This window comes from Leucoraja erinacea, chromosome 30, assembly GCF_028641065.1.
Source record: "Leucoraja erinacea ecotype New England chromosome 30, Leri_hhj_1, whole genome shotgun sequence".
Taxonomy (NCBI): Eukaryota; Metazoa; Chordata; class Chondrichthyes; order Rajiformes; family Rajidae; genus Leucoraja; species Leucoraja erinaceus.
This window is the reverse complement of record NC_073406.1, coordinates 13,922,621-13,939,602: the sequence shown is the minus strand read 5'-3', so window position 1 is coordinate 13,939,602 and position 16,982 is coordinate 13,922,621. Positions and strand designations below refer to the sequence as shown.

General features: G+C 41.1%; 2 protein-coding genes and 1 long non-coding RNA gene across 3 annotated transcripts; all 3 read right to left on the bottom strand.

The window, feature by feature from the left end:
- Positions 1–405: 405 nt before the first annotated feature.
- On the bottom strand, positions 406–5,657 carry LOC129711659 (uncharacterized). The gene is made up of 6 exons (XM_055659459.1): positions 3,004–5,657; positions 2,799–2,896; positions 2,404–2,424; positions 1,052–1,229; positions 847–944; positions 406–476 (listed from the first exon to the last, which is right to left on the bottom strand). The coding sequence occupies exons 1-6, from the start codon at positions 3,276–3,278 to the stop codon at positions 406–408; spliced, it is 741 nt and encodes a 246-aa protein (XP_055515434.1). The 5' UTR covers positions 3,279–5,657.
- Positions 5,658–9,587: 3,930 nt separating this feature from the next.
- LOC129711662 (uncharacterized) lies at positions 9,588–10,815 on the bottom strand. Its single transcript, XR_008725887.1, has 3 exons — positions 10,188–10,815; positions 9,983–10,080; positions 9,588–9,608 (listed from the first exon to the last, which is right to left on the bottom strand). It is a non-coding gene; the product is annotated as an uncharacterized LOC129711662 (long non-coding RNA).
- Positions 10,816–12,422: 1,607 nt separating this feature from the next.
- On the bottom strand, positions 12,423–15,505 carry LOC129711403 (cartilage intermediate layer protein 2-like). Its single transcript, XM_055659012.1, has 7 exons — positions 15,371–15,505; positions 15,037–15,308; positions 14,832–14,929; positions 14,437–14,457; positions 13,069–13,246; positions 12,864–12,961; positions 12,423–12,493 (listed from the first exon to the last, which is right to left on the bottom strand). The coding sequence occupies exons 1-7, from the start codon at positions 15,503–15,505 to the stop codon at positions 12,423–12,425; spliced, it is 873 nt and encodes a 290-aa protein (XP_055514987.1).
- Positions 15,506–16,982: the final 1,477 nt, after the last annotated feature.

Genomic DNA, 16,982 nt, shown 5'->3' with positions numbered 1-16,982 from the left:
ATGACTTTCCATTCTACAATCCCTGGAGAAACATGTTCTAGTCTGAAGAAGGGTCCCGACTCGAAATATCACCTATTCATGATCCCAGAGATGATGCCTGACATGATCAGTTACTCCAGCACTTTATTTCTCATTTTGTAATCCAGTATCTACTGTACTTTGTATTACTAATACTTGCAATTTCTTCTCATGTGGCTAAATCACAATTTCTGTTACCTATCCCGTCAATCTGTTTTGCATTCCCTCCATGGCATGGACACAATTTGTTTCCTTAACAAGATGATAACTACAAGCAACTCTTGAGGTTCAGTCGCACTGAAGCGCCTATAATCTGTTGTGGCAGTTTTTAACTTAGTTATTATGTAGCGGACATTTAAACACCCTGGATGAAGTTCATAAGAGCTTTCATATTACTGTTAACATTGCCCTCTTTACAATGGGAGCGATATACTCACCAGGAGGTTCGGTAACACCACCTAAAAGGAGAAACAAACAATTCAGTTAATTACTATTTGAAACATGTTCAGATTTAATGATTATCGGCAGATATCTGCCCCATCTGTGCAAAATCTGCACACCAAATGTTGACCTCATCAACCACAACAGAACTTGTAGAACTAGAGAAGAGACATGCCACCCTCCTCCAGGGACTGTCAAAGAAGGAGGGGTGTTTAAGATGGGGATGAATATACTATTGGAAAGTCTGGAAATCAGCAAACAGAGGGACAGTAAGAGGGTGGCTAAGCAAAAGGTGAGTAGTTATTACAGTCTGTGTAATAATCAGCTCCATTCATAATTCAGTAACTAATATTCACAAATGATATTTTACAATCGCCTCATACTCACAAAAGGAATCAGGGCAGGTGAATCGTATTCTGTAATCTTGACATGAGCCATCACGTTGGTTGATGTTCACACAAAAGAATCCAGTAGAAACGTTGCAACTGTTGAGTAGAATGTAGGGAGATGTGATAAAGTAGTTGATAAAACTACTGATGCTCTTTGAATGAAATAATAAAAGTGCAATATTATGGCCGGCTATATTTTGTACCTGGCAATGTTCTCTCCAGTCTGTGAGGCCGGAATCCCTGACGTTGTCTCCACCTCACAGGCGATTGGATCCGTGCAGATCTGACCGGGATTCTCAGTTCGCAGATTGGGGAAGATTTCATAATCTCCATTTCCTGATGGGTTATCACGGTCAAACCACGCAGTTTTGCAATTCCCTACTGAAGAGCAGAAAGAGAAAGTAGATTGAAAGTAAACATTGGGTCTGACAGATTGACACAAAATTATGGAGCAAATTAGCTCCAGGTAGCATCTCTAGAGGTAAGGAATAGGTTACCTTTCATGTCGAGACAGAGAGACCTGATCGATTTGCTAACCGTTGGGCACAACTTACATGAACAATATTTCTCCTCAGAACGCATCATATACTCAAGTACATGAGACCTAGTTCCAGCTCCCTCCACCTTGTTCACTGTTCTGCCCATCACTTCACTTATTTCTTCTTGCCCCATATTTGCTGATGTTGGTGACTGTTTCCTCTCACTGCTGCCATTGGTCCTGACCCCTTCACATCAATCGCCATCCCTCTCTCCTCAATAAAATCCCAACTTTATAAATTACCAGCCTGGTACCATGTCCCAGAATTCCTACAAAATCCATGTCTAGTTTTCCTGGTCCTCCTCGTGACAATCCCACATTCTGCAATCCTGAATCATGCCTGGCAGAATACTCAAATTACTCTTACGTGAGTCACTTTCCTCAAGTGAACAAGTGATGTCAGAGGACCGGAGAAACGCAGAAGTTACTCCTTTGTTCAAGAGAGGGGAAAAGATGATCACAGAAATGACAGGCCTTTACGATGAATTAACACCACACAAAGTTTTTATGAGTACTCTAGTTACCTTCTAACAAATAAATCAGAATATCAGAAAAGAAAGTTAGAATTAGGAGCAGGAGTCAGAGACGACTTCCCATTCTACAATCCCTAGAGAAAAAGGTTCTAGTCTGAAGATGGGTCCCGAATCGAAACAGGACCTATTCATGATCTCGGAGATGATGCCTGATACGTTCTGTTATTCCAGCATTTTGTAATCCATATCTGCTGTAGTTTGTATTCCTAGTCTTTGCAATTTCTTCTCATGTGGCTAAATCACAATTTCTGTTACCTTCCCCATGAATCTGTTTTGCATTCACTCCATGGCATGGACACATTTTGTTTCCTTAATAAGCTGATAACTACAAGCAACGCTTGAGGTTCAGTCGCACTGAAGCGCCTATAATCTGTTTTAAGTTAGTTATTATGTAGCGGACTTTAAAACATACTGTATGAAACTCATAAGAGCTTTCATATTACTGTTAACATTGCCCGCTTTATAATGGGATCGATATACTCACCAGGAGGTTCGGTAACACCACCTAAATGGAGAAACAAACAATTCAGTTAATTATCATTTGAAACATGTTCAGATTTAATGATTGTCAGCAGATATCTGCCCCGTCTATGCTAGAGTCTGCACACCACACGTTAGCCTCATCAACCACATCAGAACTCAAAGAACCAGAGAAGAAACATGCCACACTCCATCCAAAGGGACTGTCAAAGAAAGAGGAGTGTTTAAGATGGGAATGAATTTACTATTGTAAAGTCTGGAAATCAGCAAACAGGGGGACAGGAAGAGGGTGGCTAAGCAAAGTGTGAGTTGTTATTACAGTCTGTGTTATAATCAGCTCCACTCATAATTCAGTAGCTAATATTCACAAATGATATTTTACAATTGCCTCATACTTACAAAAGGAATCAGGGCAGGTGAATCGTATTCTGTAATCTTGACATGCGCGATCACGTTGGTTGCTGTTCACACAAAAGAATCCAGTAGAAACGTTGCAACTGTTGAGTAGAATGTAGGGACATATGATAAAGTTGTTGATAAAACCTCTGATGCACTTTAAATGAAATAATAAAAGTGCTATAATATGGCTGGCTCTATTTTGTACCTGGCAATGTTCTCTCCAGTCTGTGAGGCCGGAATCCCTGATGTTGTCTCCACCTCACAGGCGATCGGATCCATGCAGATCTGACCGGGATTCTCAGTTCGCAGATTGGGGAAGATTTCATAATCTCCATTTCCTGATGGGTTATCACGGTCAAACCACGCAGTTTTGCAATTCCCCACTGAAGAAGAGCAGAAAGAGAAAGTAGATTCAAAGTGAACATTGGGTCTGATGGATTGACACAACATGTTGCAGCAAATTAGCTCGGCAGGTCGCATCTCTAGAGGAAAGAAATAGGTGACGGTTCATGTCGAGACCCTTCCTCAAACTGAGAGACCGGTGAGAGAGAAATTAGAGGTTTGAAAATGTACAGAATAAATCAGAGCCTGCACTAATGGCCAAAGAGCCCACATGGTTCATTGTTGACTTTGGAGGAGGTAATAACGAGGGGATACAAACAGTAAAACTAGTAGGATGATTGCAGCAGGTGAGGGATGGAGAGAGAGGGAATGCAAGGGTTACTCCTTTGTTCAAGAGAGGGGCAAAGATGATCACAAAAATGACAGGCCTTTACGATGAATTAACACCACACATGAAATGGGTACTGTAGTTGCCTTCTAACACATCAATCAGAATATCAGAAAAGAAAGTAAGAATTAGGAACAGGAGTCAGACATGTGGCCATTTGAACTAGCAATCGTCTATTTCAGGTCCATTTTCCAGCACAATCTACATATCCTTTAACGTCCAGAAAACTAACAATCACTTCTGAATGTCCTCAAATGCTCTCTGGAATCAAGAATGTCAAAAATACACCACCTTCTGAGTGAAACAACTTATCGTATTTCAATCCCAAAATATCTTCCTCTCATGCTGAGACAGTGGTGCATGCACCTGGAGTCCAAAGGGACAGAGATGACTTTCCATTCTACAATCCCTGGAGAAACATGTTCTAGTCTGAAGAATGGTCCCGACTCGAAATATCACCTATTCATGATCCCAGAGATGATGCCTGACATGATCAGTTACTCCAGCACTTTATTTCTCATTTTGTAATCCAGTATCTACTGTACTTTGTATTACTAATACTTGCAATTTCTTCTCATGTGGCTAAATCACAATTTCTGTTACCTATCCCGTCAATCTGTTTTGCATTCCCTCCATGGCATGGACACAATTTGTTTCCTTAACAAGATGATAACTACAAGCAACTCTTGAGGTTCAGTCGCATTGAAGCGCCTATAATCTGTTGTGGCAGTTTTTTAACTTGTTTATTATGTAGCGGACATTTAAACACACTGGATGAAGTTCATAAGAGCTTTCATATTACTGTTAACATTGCCCTCTTTATCATGGGAGCGATATACTCACCAGGAGGTTCGGTAACACCACCTAAAAGGAGAAACAAAACAATTCAGTTAATTATCATTTGAAACATGTTGAGATTTAATGATTGTCAGCAGATATCTGCCCCATCTGTGCAAAAGTCTGCAGACCACACGTTAGCCTCATCAACCACAACAGAACTAGTAGAACCAGAGAAGAGACATGCCACCCTCCATCTAAAGGAACTGTCAAAGAAGGAGGAGTGTTTAAGATGGGGATGAATTTACTATTGGAAAGTCATCAAACAGAGGGACAGGAAGAGGGTGGCTAAGCAAAAGGTGAGTAGTTGTTACAGTCTGTGTAATAATCAGCTCCATTCATAATTCAGTAGCTAAGAAATAGGTGACGGTTCATGTCGAGACCCTTCCTCAAACTGAGAGACCGGTGAGAGAGAAATTAGACGTTTGAAAATGTACAGAACAAATCAGAGCCTGCACTAATGGTCAAAGAGCCCACATGGTTCATTGTTGACTTTGGAGGAGGTAATAACGAGGGGATACAAACAGTAAAACTAGTAGGATGATTGCAGCAGGTGAGGGATGGAGAGAGAGGGAATGCAAGGGTTACTCCTTTGCTCAAGAGAGTGGCAAAGATGATCACAAAAATGACAGGCCTTTACGATGAATTAACACCACACATGAAATGGGTACTGTAGTTGCCTTCTAACACATAAATCTGAATATCAGAAAAGAAAGTAAGAATTAGGAACAGGAGTCAGACATATGGCCATTTGAACTAGCAATCTTCTATTTCAGGTTCATTTTCCAGCACAATCTACATATCCTTTAACGTCCAGAAAACTACCAATCACTTCTGAATGTCCTCGAATGCTCTCTGGAATGAAGAATGACAAAAATACACCACCTTCTGAATGAAACAACTTATCGTATTTTAATCCCAAAATATCTTCCTCACATGCTGAGACAGTGGTGCATGCACCTGGAGTCCAAAGGGACAGAGATGACTTTCCATTCTACAATCATTAGAGAAAAAGTTTCTAGTCTGAAGATGGGTCCCGACTCGAAACATCACCTATTCATGATCCCAGAGATGATGCCTGACATGATCAGTTACTCCAGCACTTTATTTCTTATTTTGAAATCCAGTATCTGCTGTACTTTGTATTCCTAGTCCTTGCAATTTCTTGCAGATAATCTGTTGTGGCAGTTTTTTAACTTGTTTATTATGTAGCGGACATTTAAACATACTGGATGAAGTTCATAAGAGCTTTCATATTACTGTTAACATTGCCCTCTTTATCATGGGAGCGATATACTCACCAGGAGGTTCGGTAACACCACCTAAAAGGAGAAACAAAACAATTCAGTTAATTATCATTTGAAACATGTTCAGATTTAATGATTGTCAGCAGATATCTGCCCCATCTATGCAAGAGTCTGCACACCACACGTTAGCCTCATCAACCACATCAGAACTCAAAGAACCAGAGAAGAAACATGCCACACTCCATCCAAAGGGACTGTCAAAGAAAGAGGAGTGTTTAAGATGGGGATGAATTTACTATTGGAAAGTCTGGAAATCAGCAAACAGAGGGACAGGAAGAGGGTGGCTAAGCAAAAGGTGAGTAGTTATTACAGTCTGTGTTATAATCAGCTCCATTCATAATTCAGTAACTAATATTCACAAATGATATTTTACAATCGCCTCATACTCACAAAAGGAATCGGGGCAGGTGAATTGTATTCTGTAATCTTGACATGAGCCATCACGTTGGTTGCTGTTCACACAAAAGAATCCAGTAGAAATGTTGCAACTGTTGAGTAGAATGTAGGGAGGTGTGATAAAGTTGTTGATAAAACTACTGATGCTCTTTGAATGAAATAATAAAAGTGCAATATTATGGTCGGCTATATTTTGTACCTGGCAATGTTCTCTCCAGTCTGTGAGGCCGGAATCCCTGACGTTGTCTCCACCTCACAGGCGATTGGATCCGTGCAGATCTGACCGGGATTCTCAGTTCGCAGATTGGGGAAGATTTCATAATCTCCATTTCCTGATGGGTTATCACGGTCAAACCATGCAGTTTTGCAATTCCCTACTGAAGAGCAGAAAGAGAAAGTAGATTGAAAGTAAACATTGGGTCTGACAGATTGACACAAAATTATGGAGCAAATTAGCTCCAGGTAGCATCTCTAGAGGTAAGGAATAGGTTACCTTTCATGTCGAGACAGAGAGACCTGATCGATTTGCTAACCGTTGGGCACAACTTACATGAACAATATTTCTCCTCAGAACGCATCATATACTCAAGTACATGAGACCTAGTTCCAGCTCCCTCCACCTTGTTCACTGTTCTGCCCATCACTTCACTTATTTCTTCTTGCCCCATATTTGCTGATGTTGGTGACTGTTTCCTCTCACTGCTGCAATTGGTCCTGACCCCTTCACATCAATCGCCATCCCTCTCTCCTCAATAAAATCCCAACTTTATAAATTACCAGCCTGGTACCATGTCCCAGAATTCCTACAAAATCCATGTCTAGTTTTCCTGGTCCTCCTCGTGACAATCCCACATTCTGCAATCCTGAATCATGCCTGGCAGAATACTCAAATTACTCTTACGTGAGTCACTTTCCTCAAGTGAACAAGTGATGTCAGAGGACCGGAGAAACGCAGAAGTTACTCCTTTGTTCAAGAGAGGGGAAAAGATGATCACAGAAATGACAGGCCTTTACGATGAATTAACACCACACAAAGTTTTTACGAGTACTCTAGTTACCTTCTAACAAATAAAACAGAATATCACAAAAGAAAGTTAGAATTAGGAGCAGGAGTCAGAGACGACTTTCCATTCTACAATCCCTAGAGAAAAAGGTTCTAGTCTGAAGATGGGTCCCGAATCGAAACAGGACCTATTCATGATCTCGGAGATGATGCCTGATACGTTCTGTTATTCCAGCATTTTGTAATCCATATCTGCTGTAGTTTGTATTCCTAGTCTTTGCAATTTCTTCTCATGTGGCTAAATCACAATTTCTGTTACCTTTCCCATGAATCTGTTTTGCATTCACTCCATGACATGGACACATTTTGTTTCCTTAATAAGCTGATAACTACAAGCAACTCTTGAGGTTCAGTCGCACTGAAGCGCCTATAATCTGTTTTAACTTAGTTATTATGTAGCGGACATTAAAACATACTGTATGAAACTCATAAGAGCTTTCATATTACTGTTAACATTGCCCGCTTTATAATGGGATCGATATACTCACCAGGAGGTTCGGTAACACCACCTAAAAGGAGAAACAAACAATTCAGTTAATTATCATTTGAAACATGTTCAGATTTAATGATTGTCAGCAGATATCTGCCCCATCTATGCTAGAGTCTGCACACCACACGTTAGCCTCATCAACCACATCAGAACTCAAAGAACCAGAGAAGAAACATGCCACACTCCATCCAAAGGGACTGTCAAAGAAAGAGGAGTGTTTAAGATGGGGATGAATTTACTATTGGAAAGTCTGGAAATCAGCAAACAGGGGGACAGGAAGAGGGTGGCTAAGCAAAGTGTGAGTTGTTATTACAGTCTGTGTTATAATCAGCTCCACTCATAATTCAGTAGCTAATATTCACAAATATGTTTTTACAATTGCCTCATACTTACAAAAGGAATCAGGGCAGGTGAATCGTATTCTGTAATCTTGACATGCGCGATCACGTTGGTTGCTGTTCACACAAAAGAATCCAGTAGAAACGTTGCAACTGTTGAGTAGAATGTAGGGACATATGATAAAGTTGTTGATAAAACCTCTGATGCACTTTAAATGAAATAATAAAAGTGCTATAATATGGCTGGCTCTATTTTGTACCTGGCAATGTTCTCTCCAGTCTGTGAGGCCGGAATCCCTGATGTTGTCTCCACCTCACAGGCGATCGGATCCATGCAGATCTGACCGGGATTCTCAGTTCGCAGATTGGGGAAGATTTCATAATCTCCATTTCCTGATGGGTTATCACGGTCAAACCACGCAGTTTTGCAATTCCCCACTGAAGAAGAGCAGAAAGAGAAAGTAGATTCAAAGTGAACATTGGGTCTGATGGATTGACACAGCATGTTGCAGCAAATTAGCTCGGCAGGTCGCATCTCTAGAGGAAAGAAATAGGTGACGGTTCATGTCGAGACCCTTCCTCAAACTGAGAGACTGGTGAGAGAGAAATTAGAGGTTTGAAAATGTACAGAACAAATCAGAGCCTGCACTAATGGCCAAAGAGCCCACATGGTTCATTGTTGACTTTGGAGGAGGTAATAACGAGGGGATACAAACAGTAAAACTAGTAGGATGATTGCAGCAGGTGAGGGATGGAGAGAGAGGGAATGCAAGGGTTACTCCTTTGTTCAAGAGAGGGGCAAAGATGATCACAAAAATGACAGGCCTTTACGATGAATTAACACCACACATGAAATGGGTACTGTAGTTGCCTTCTAACACATAAATCTGAATATTAGAAAAGAAAGTAAGAATTAGGAACAGGAGTCAGACATGTGGCCATTTGAACTAGCAATCTTCTATTTCAGGTCCATTTTCCAGCACAATCTACATATCCTTTAACGTCCAGAAAACTACCAATCACTTCTGAATGTCCTCGAATGCTCTCTGGAATGAAGAATGACAAAAATACACCACCTTCTGAATGAAACAACTTATCGTATTTTAATCCCAAAATATCTTCCTCACATGCTGAGACAGTGGTGCATGCACCTGGAGTCCAAAGGGACAGAGATGACTTTCCATTCTACAATCATTAGAGAAAAAGTTTCTAGTCTGAAGATGGGTCCCGACTCGAAACATCACCTATTCATGATCCCAGAGATGATGCCTGACATGATCAGTTACTCCAGCACTTTATTTCTTATTTTGTAATCCAGTATCTACTGTACTTTGTATTCCTAGTCCTTGCAATTTCTTCTCATGTGGCTAAATCACAATTTCTGTTCCCAAACCCGTGAATCGTTTTTACATTCCCTCCATGGCATGGACACATTTTGTTTCCTTAACAAGATGATAACTACAAGCAACTCTTGAGGTTCAGTCGCACTGAAGCGCCTATAATCTGTTGTGGCAGTTTTTTAACTTAGTTATTATGTAGCGGACATTAAAACATACTGGATGAAGTTCATAAGAGCTTTCATATTACTGTTAACATTGCCCTCTTTATCATGGGAGCGATATACTCACCAGGAGGTTCGGTAACACCACCTAAAAGGAGAAACAAACAATTCAGTTAATTATCATTTGAAACATGTTCAGATTTAATGATTATCAGCAGATATCTGCCCCATCTGTGCAAAAGTCTGCAGACCACACGTTAGCCTCATCAACCACAACAGAACTAGTAGAACCAGAGAAGAGACATGCCACCCTCCATCTAAAGGAACTGTCAAAGAAGGAGGAGTGTTTAAGATGGGGATGAATTTACTATTGGAAAGTCTGGAAATCAGCAAACAGAGGGACAGGAAGAGGGTGGCTAAGCAAAAGGTGAGTAGTTATTACAGTCTGTGTAATAATCAGCTCCATTCATAATTCAGTAGCTAATATTCACAAATGATATTTTACAATCGCCTCATACTCACAAAAGGAATCAGGGCAGGTGAATCGTATTCTGTAATCTTGACATGAGCCATCACGTTGGTTGCTGTTCACACAAAAGAATCCAGTAGAAACGTTGCAACTGTTGAGTAGAATGTAGGGAGATGTGATAAAGTTGTTGATAAAACTACTGATGCTCTTTGAATGAAATAATAAAAGTGCAATATTATGGCCGGCTCTATTTTGTACCTGGCAATGTTCTCTCCAGTCTGTGAGGCCGGAATCCCTGATGTTGTCTCCACCTCACAGGCGATTGGATCCGTGCAGATCTGACCGGGATTCTCAGTTCGCAGATTGGGGAAGATTTCATAATCTCCATTTCCTGATGGGTTATCACGGTCAAACCACGCAGTTTTGCAATTCCCCACTGAAGAGCAGAAAGAGAAAGTAGATTGAAAGTAAACATTGGGTCTGACAGATTGACACAAAATTATGGAGCAAATTAGCTCCAGGTAGCATCTCTAGAGGTAAGGAATATGTTACCTTTCATGTCGAGACAGAGAGACCTGATCGATTTGCTAACCGTTGGGCACAACTTACATGAACAATATTTCTCCTCAGAACGCATCATATACTCAAGTACATGAGACCTAGTTCCAGCTCCCTCCACCTTGTTCACTGTTCTGCCCATCACTTCACTTATTTCTTCTTGCCCCATATTTGCTGATGTTGGTGACTGTTTCCTCTCACTGCTGCAATTGGTCCTGACCCCTTCACATCAATCGCCATCCCTCTCTCCTCAATAAAATCCCAACTTTATAAATTACCAGCCTGGTACCATGTCCCAGAATTCCTACAAAATCCATGTCTAGTTTTCCTGGTCCTCCTCGTGACAATACCACCTTCTGCAATCCTGAATCATGCTGGCAGTGACTAGTGGGGTACCAAGTGCAAGGCTCAGTACTGGGAACCCCAGCTATTTACAATATACCTTAATGATCTGGATGAGGGAATTGAAGGCAATATCTCCAGAAGTGTTTGCGGATGACACTAAGCTGGGGGGCAGTGTTAGAAGTTGTGTAGGAGGACTCTAGGAGACTGCAAGGTGACTTGGATAGGCTGGGTGAGTGGGCAAATGAAACAGGGCAGATGCTCGGAGAGTTTAATGTGGATAAATGTGAGGTTATCCATTTTGGTCCTAGTCTTTGCAAAAAAACAAAAACGGGAAATCACAGACTATTACTTTCCCTAAATGTGTGCCGATTGGGAAAGGGGGAGATGCAGCGAGACCTGGGTGTCATGGTACACCAGTCATTGAAGGTAGGCATGCAGGTGCAGCAGGCAGTAAAGAAAGCGAATGGCATGTTGGCTTTCATAGCAAGAGGATTTGAGTATAGGAGCAGGGAGGTTCTACTGCAGTTGTATAGGGTCTTGGTGAGACCACACCTGGAGTATTGCGTGCAGTTTTGGTCTCCAAATCTGAGGAAGGATATTATTGCCATAGACGGAGTGCAGAGGCGGTTCACCAGACTGATTCCTGGGATGTCAGGACTGTCTTATGAAGAAAGACTGGATAGACTTGGTTTATACTCTCGAGAATTTAGAAGATTGAGAGGGGATCTTATAGAAACTTACAAAATTCTTAAGGGGTTGGACAGGCTAGATGCAGGAAGATTGTTCCCGATGTTGGGGAAGTCCAGGACAGGGGGTCACAGCTTAAGGATAAGGGGGAAATCCTTTTAAACCGAGATGAGGAGAACTTTTTTTTTCACACAGAGAGTGGTGAACTCTGGAACTCTCTGCCACAGAGGGTAGTTGAGGCCAACAGTTCATTGGCTATATTTACAGAGGGAGTTAGATGTGGCCCTTGTGGCCAAGGGGATCAGAGGATATGGAGAGAAGGCAGGTACGGGATACTGAGTTGGATGATCAGCCATGATCATATTAAATGGCGGTGCAGGCTCGAAGGGCCGAATGGCCTACTCCTGCACCTAATTTCTATGTTTCTATGTTTCTATGCCTGGCAGAATACTCAAATTAAGTGAACAAGTGATGTCAGAGGACCGGAGAAACGCAGAAGTTACTCCTTTGTTCAAGAGAGGGGAAAAGATGATCACAGAAATGACAGGCCTTTACGATGAATTAACACCACACATGAAGTTTTATGAGTACTCTAGGTACCTTCTAACAAATAAATCAGAATATCAGAAAAGAAAGTAAGAATTAGGAGCAGGAGTCAGAGACGACTTTCCATTCTACAATCCCTAGAGAAAACGTTTCTAGTCTGAAGATGGGTCCCAAATTGAAACAGGAGCTATTCTTGATCTCGGAGATGATGCCTGATACGTTCTGTTATTCCAGCATTTTGTAATCCATATCTGCTGTAGTTTGTATTCCTAGTCTTTGCAATTTTTTCTCATGTGGCTAAATCACAATTTCTGTTACCTTCCCCACGAATCTGTTTTGCATTCACTCCAAGAGCTTTCATATTACTGTTAACATTGCCCTCTTTATCATGGGAGCGAGATACTCACCCGGAGGTTCGGTAACACCACCTAAAAGGAGAAACAAAACAATTCAGTTAATTATCATTTGAAACATGTTGAGATTTAATGATTATCAGCAGATATCTGCCCCATCTGTGCAAAAGTCTGCAGACCACACGTTAGCCTCATCAACCACAACAGAACTAGTAGAACCAGAGAAGAGACATGCCACCCTCCATCTAAAGGAACTGTCAAAGAAGGAGGAGTGTTTAAGATGGGGATGCAATTACTAGGATTGGAAAGTCAGCAAACAGAGGGACAGGAAGAGGGTGGCTAAGCAAAAGGTGAGTAGTTATTACAGTCTGTGTAATAATCAGCTCCACTCATAATTCAGTAGCTAATATTCACAAATGATATTTTACAATCGCCTCATACTCACAAAAAGAATCGGGGCAGGTGAATCGTATTCTGTAATCTTGACATGTGCGATCACGTTGGTTGCTGTTCACACAAAAGAATCCAGTAGAAACGTTGCAACTGTTGAGTAGAATGTAGGGACATATGATAAAGTTGTTGATAAAACCTCTGATGTACTTTAAATGAAATAATAAAAGTGCTATAATATGGCTGGCTCTATTTTGTACCTGGCAATGTTCTCTCCAGTCTGTGAGGCCGGAATCCCTGATGTTGTCTCCACCTCACAGGCGATCGGATCCATGCAGATCTGACCGGGATTCTCAGTTCGCAGATTGGGGAAGATTTCATAATCTCCATTTCCTGATGGGTTATCACGGTCAAACCACGCAGTTTTGCAATTCCCCACTGAAGAAGAGCAGAAAGAGAAAGTAGATTCAAAGTGAACATTGGGTCTGATGGATTGACACAACATGTTGCAGCAAATTAGCTCGGCAGGTCGCATCTCTAGAGGAAAGAAATAGGTGACGGTTCATGTCGAGACCCTTCCTCAAACTGAGAGACCGGTGAGAGAGAAATTAGAGGTTTGAAAATGTACAGAACAAATCAGAGCCTGCACTAATGGCCAAAGAGCCCACATGGTTCATTGTTGACTTTGGAGGAGGTAATAACGAGGGGATACAAACAGTAAAACTAGTAGGATGATTGCAGCAGGTGAGGGATGGAGAGAGAGGGAATGCAAGGGTTACTCCTTTGTTCAAGAGAGGGGCAAAGATGATCACAAAAATGACAGGCCTTTACGATGAATTAACACCACACATGAAATGGGTACTGTAGTTGCCTTCTAACACATAAATCTGAATATCAGAAAAGAAAGTAAGAATTAGGAACAGGAGTCAGACATATGGCCATTTGAACTAGCAATCTTCTATTTCAGGTTCATTTTCCAGCACAATCTACATATCCTTTAACGTCCAGAAAACTACCAATCACTTCTGAATGTCCTCGAATGCTCTCTGGAATGAAGAATGACAAAAATACACCACCTTTTGAATGAAACAACTTATCGTATTTCAATCCCAAAATATCTTCCTCTCATGCTGAGACAGTGGTGCATGCACCTGGAGTCCAAAGGGACAGAGATGACTTTCCATTCTACAATCATTAGAGAAAAAGTTTCTAGTCTGAAGATGGGTCCCGACTCGAAACATCACCTATTCATGATCCCAGAGATGATGCCTGACATGATCAGTTACTCCAGCACTTTATTTCTTATTTTGTAATCCAGTATCTGCTGTATTTTGTATTCCTAGTCCTTGCAATTTCTTCTCATGTGGCTAAATCACAATTTCTGTTACCTATCCCGTGAATCTGTTTTACATTCCCTCCATGGCATGGACACATTTTGTTTCTCTAACAAAATGATAACTACAAGCAACTCTCGAGGTTCAGTCGCACTGAAGCACAGATAATCTGTTGTGGCAGTTTTTTAACTTGTTTATTATGTAGCGGACATTAAAACATACTGGATGAAGTTCATAAGAGCTTTCATATTACTGTAAACATTGCCCGCTTTATAATGGGATCGATATACTCACCAGGAGGTCCGGTTACACCACCTAAAAGGAGAAATAAACAATTCAGTTAATTATCGTTTGAAACATCTTCAGATTTAAAGATTGTCAGCAAATATCTGCCCCATCTGTGCAAGAGTCTGCACACCACACATTGGCCTCATCAACCACATCAGAACTCATAGAACCAGAGAAGAGACATGCCACCCTCCATCCAAAGGGACTGTCAAAGAAGGAGGGCTGTTTAAGGTGGGGATGAAATTACTATTGGAAAGTCTGGAAATCAGCAAACAGAGGGACAGGAAGAGGGTGGCTAAGCAAAAGGTGAGTAGTTATTACAGTCAGTGTAATACTCAGCTCCACTCATAATTCAGTAGCTAATATTCACAAATGATATTTTACAATCGCCTCATACTCACAAAAGAAATCAGGGCAGGTGAATCGTATTCTGTAATCTTGACATGAGCCATCACGTTGGTTGCTGTTCACACAAAAGAATCCAGTAGAAACGTTGCAACTGTTGAGTAGAATGTAGGGACATGTGATAAAGTAGTTGATAAAACTACTGATGCTCTTTGAATGAAATAATAAAAGTGCAATATTATGGCCGGCTCTATTTTGTACCTGGCAATGTTCTCTCCAGTCTGTGAGGCCGGAATCCCTGACGTTGTCTCCACCTCACAGGCGATTGGATCCGTGCAGATCTGACCGGGATTCTCAGTTCGCAGATTGGGGAAGATTTCATAATCTCCATTTCCTGATGGGTTATCACGGTCAAACCACGCAGTTTTGCAATTCCCCACTGAAGAGCAGAAAGAGAAAGTAGATTGAAAGTAAACATTGGGTCTGACAGATTGACACAAAATTATGGAGCAAATTAGCTCCAGGTAGCATCTCTAGAGGTAAGGAATAGGTTACCTTTCATGTCGAGACAGAGAGACCTGATCGATTTGCTAACCGTTGGGCACAACTTACATGAACAATATTTCTCATCAGAACGCATCATATACTCAAGTACATGAGACCTGGTTCCAGCTCCCTCCACCTTGTTCACTGTTCTGCCCATCACTTCACTTATTTCTTCTTGCCCCATATTTGCTGATGTTGGTGACTGTTTCCTCTCACTGCTGCCATTGGTCCTCACTCCTTCACATCAATCGCCATCCCTCTCTCCTCAATAAAATCCCAACTTTCTAAATTACCAGCCTGGTACCGTGTCCCAGAATTCCTACGAAATCCATGTCTAGTTTTCCTGGTCCTCCTCGTGACAATCCCACATTCTGCAATCCTGAATCATGCCTGGCAGAATACTCAAATTACTCTTACATGAGTCACTTTCCTCAAGTGAACAAGTGATGTCAGAGGACCGGAGAAACGCAGAAGTTACTCCTTTGTTCAAGAGAGGGGAAAAGATGATCACAGAAATGACAGGCCTTTACGATGAATTAACACCACACAAAGTTTTTATGAGTACTCTAGGTACCTTCTAACAAATAAATCAGAATATCAGAAAAGAAAGTAAGAATTAGGAGCAGGAGTCAGAGACGACTTGCCATTCTACAATCCCTAGAGAAAAAGGTTCTAGTCTGAAGATGGGTCCCAAATCGAAACAGGACCTATTCATGATCTCGGAGATGATGCCTGATACGTTCTGTTATTCCAGCATTTTGTAATCCATATCTGCTGTAGTTTGTATTCCTAGTCTTTGCAATTTTTTCTCATGTGGCTAAATCACAATTTCTGCAACCTTCCCCATGAAACTGTTTTGCATTCACTCCATGACATGGACACATTTTGTTTCCTTAATAAGCTGATAACTACAAGCAACTCTTGAGGTTCAGTCGCACTGAAGCGCCTATAATCTGTTTTAACTTAGTTATTATGTAGCGGACTTTAAAACATACTGTATGAAACTCATAAGAGCTTTCATATTACTGTTAACATTGCCCGCTTTATAATGGGATCGATATACTCACCAGGAGGTTCGGTAACACCACCTAAAAGGAGAAACAAACAATTCAGTTAATTATCATTTGAAACATGTTCAGATTTAATGATTGTCAGCAGATATCTGCCCCATCTGTGCTAGAGTCTGCACACCACACGTTAGCCTCATCAACCACATCAGAACTCAAAGAACCAGAGAAGAAACATGCCACACTCCATCCAAAGGGACTGTCAAAGAAAGAGGAGTGTTTAAGATGGGGATGAATTTACTATTGGAAAGTCTGGAAATCAGCAAACAGGGGGACAGGAAGAGGGTGGCTAAGCAAAGTGTGAGTTGTTATTACAGTCTGTGTTATAATCAGCTCCACTCATAATTCAGTAGCTAATATTCACAAATATGTTTTTACAATTGCCTCATACTTACAAAAGGAATCAGGGCAGGTGAATCGTATTCTGTAATCTTGACATGCGCGATCACGTTGGTTGGTGTTCACACAAAAGAATCCAGTAGAAACGTTGCAACTGTTGAGTAGAATGTAGGGACATATGATAAAGTTGTTGATAAAACCTCTGATGCACTTTAAATGAAATAATAAAAGTGCTATAATATGGCTGGCTCTATT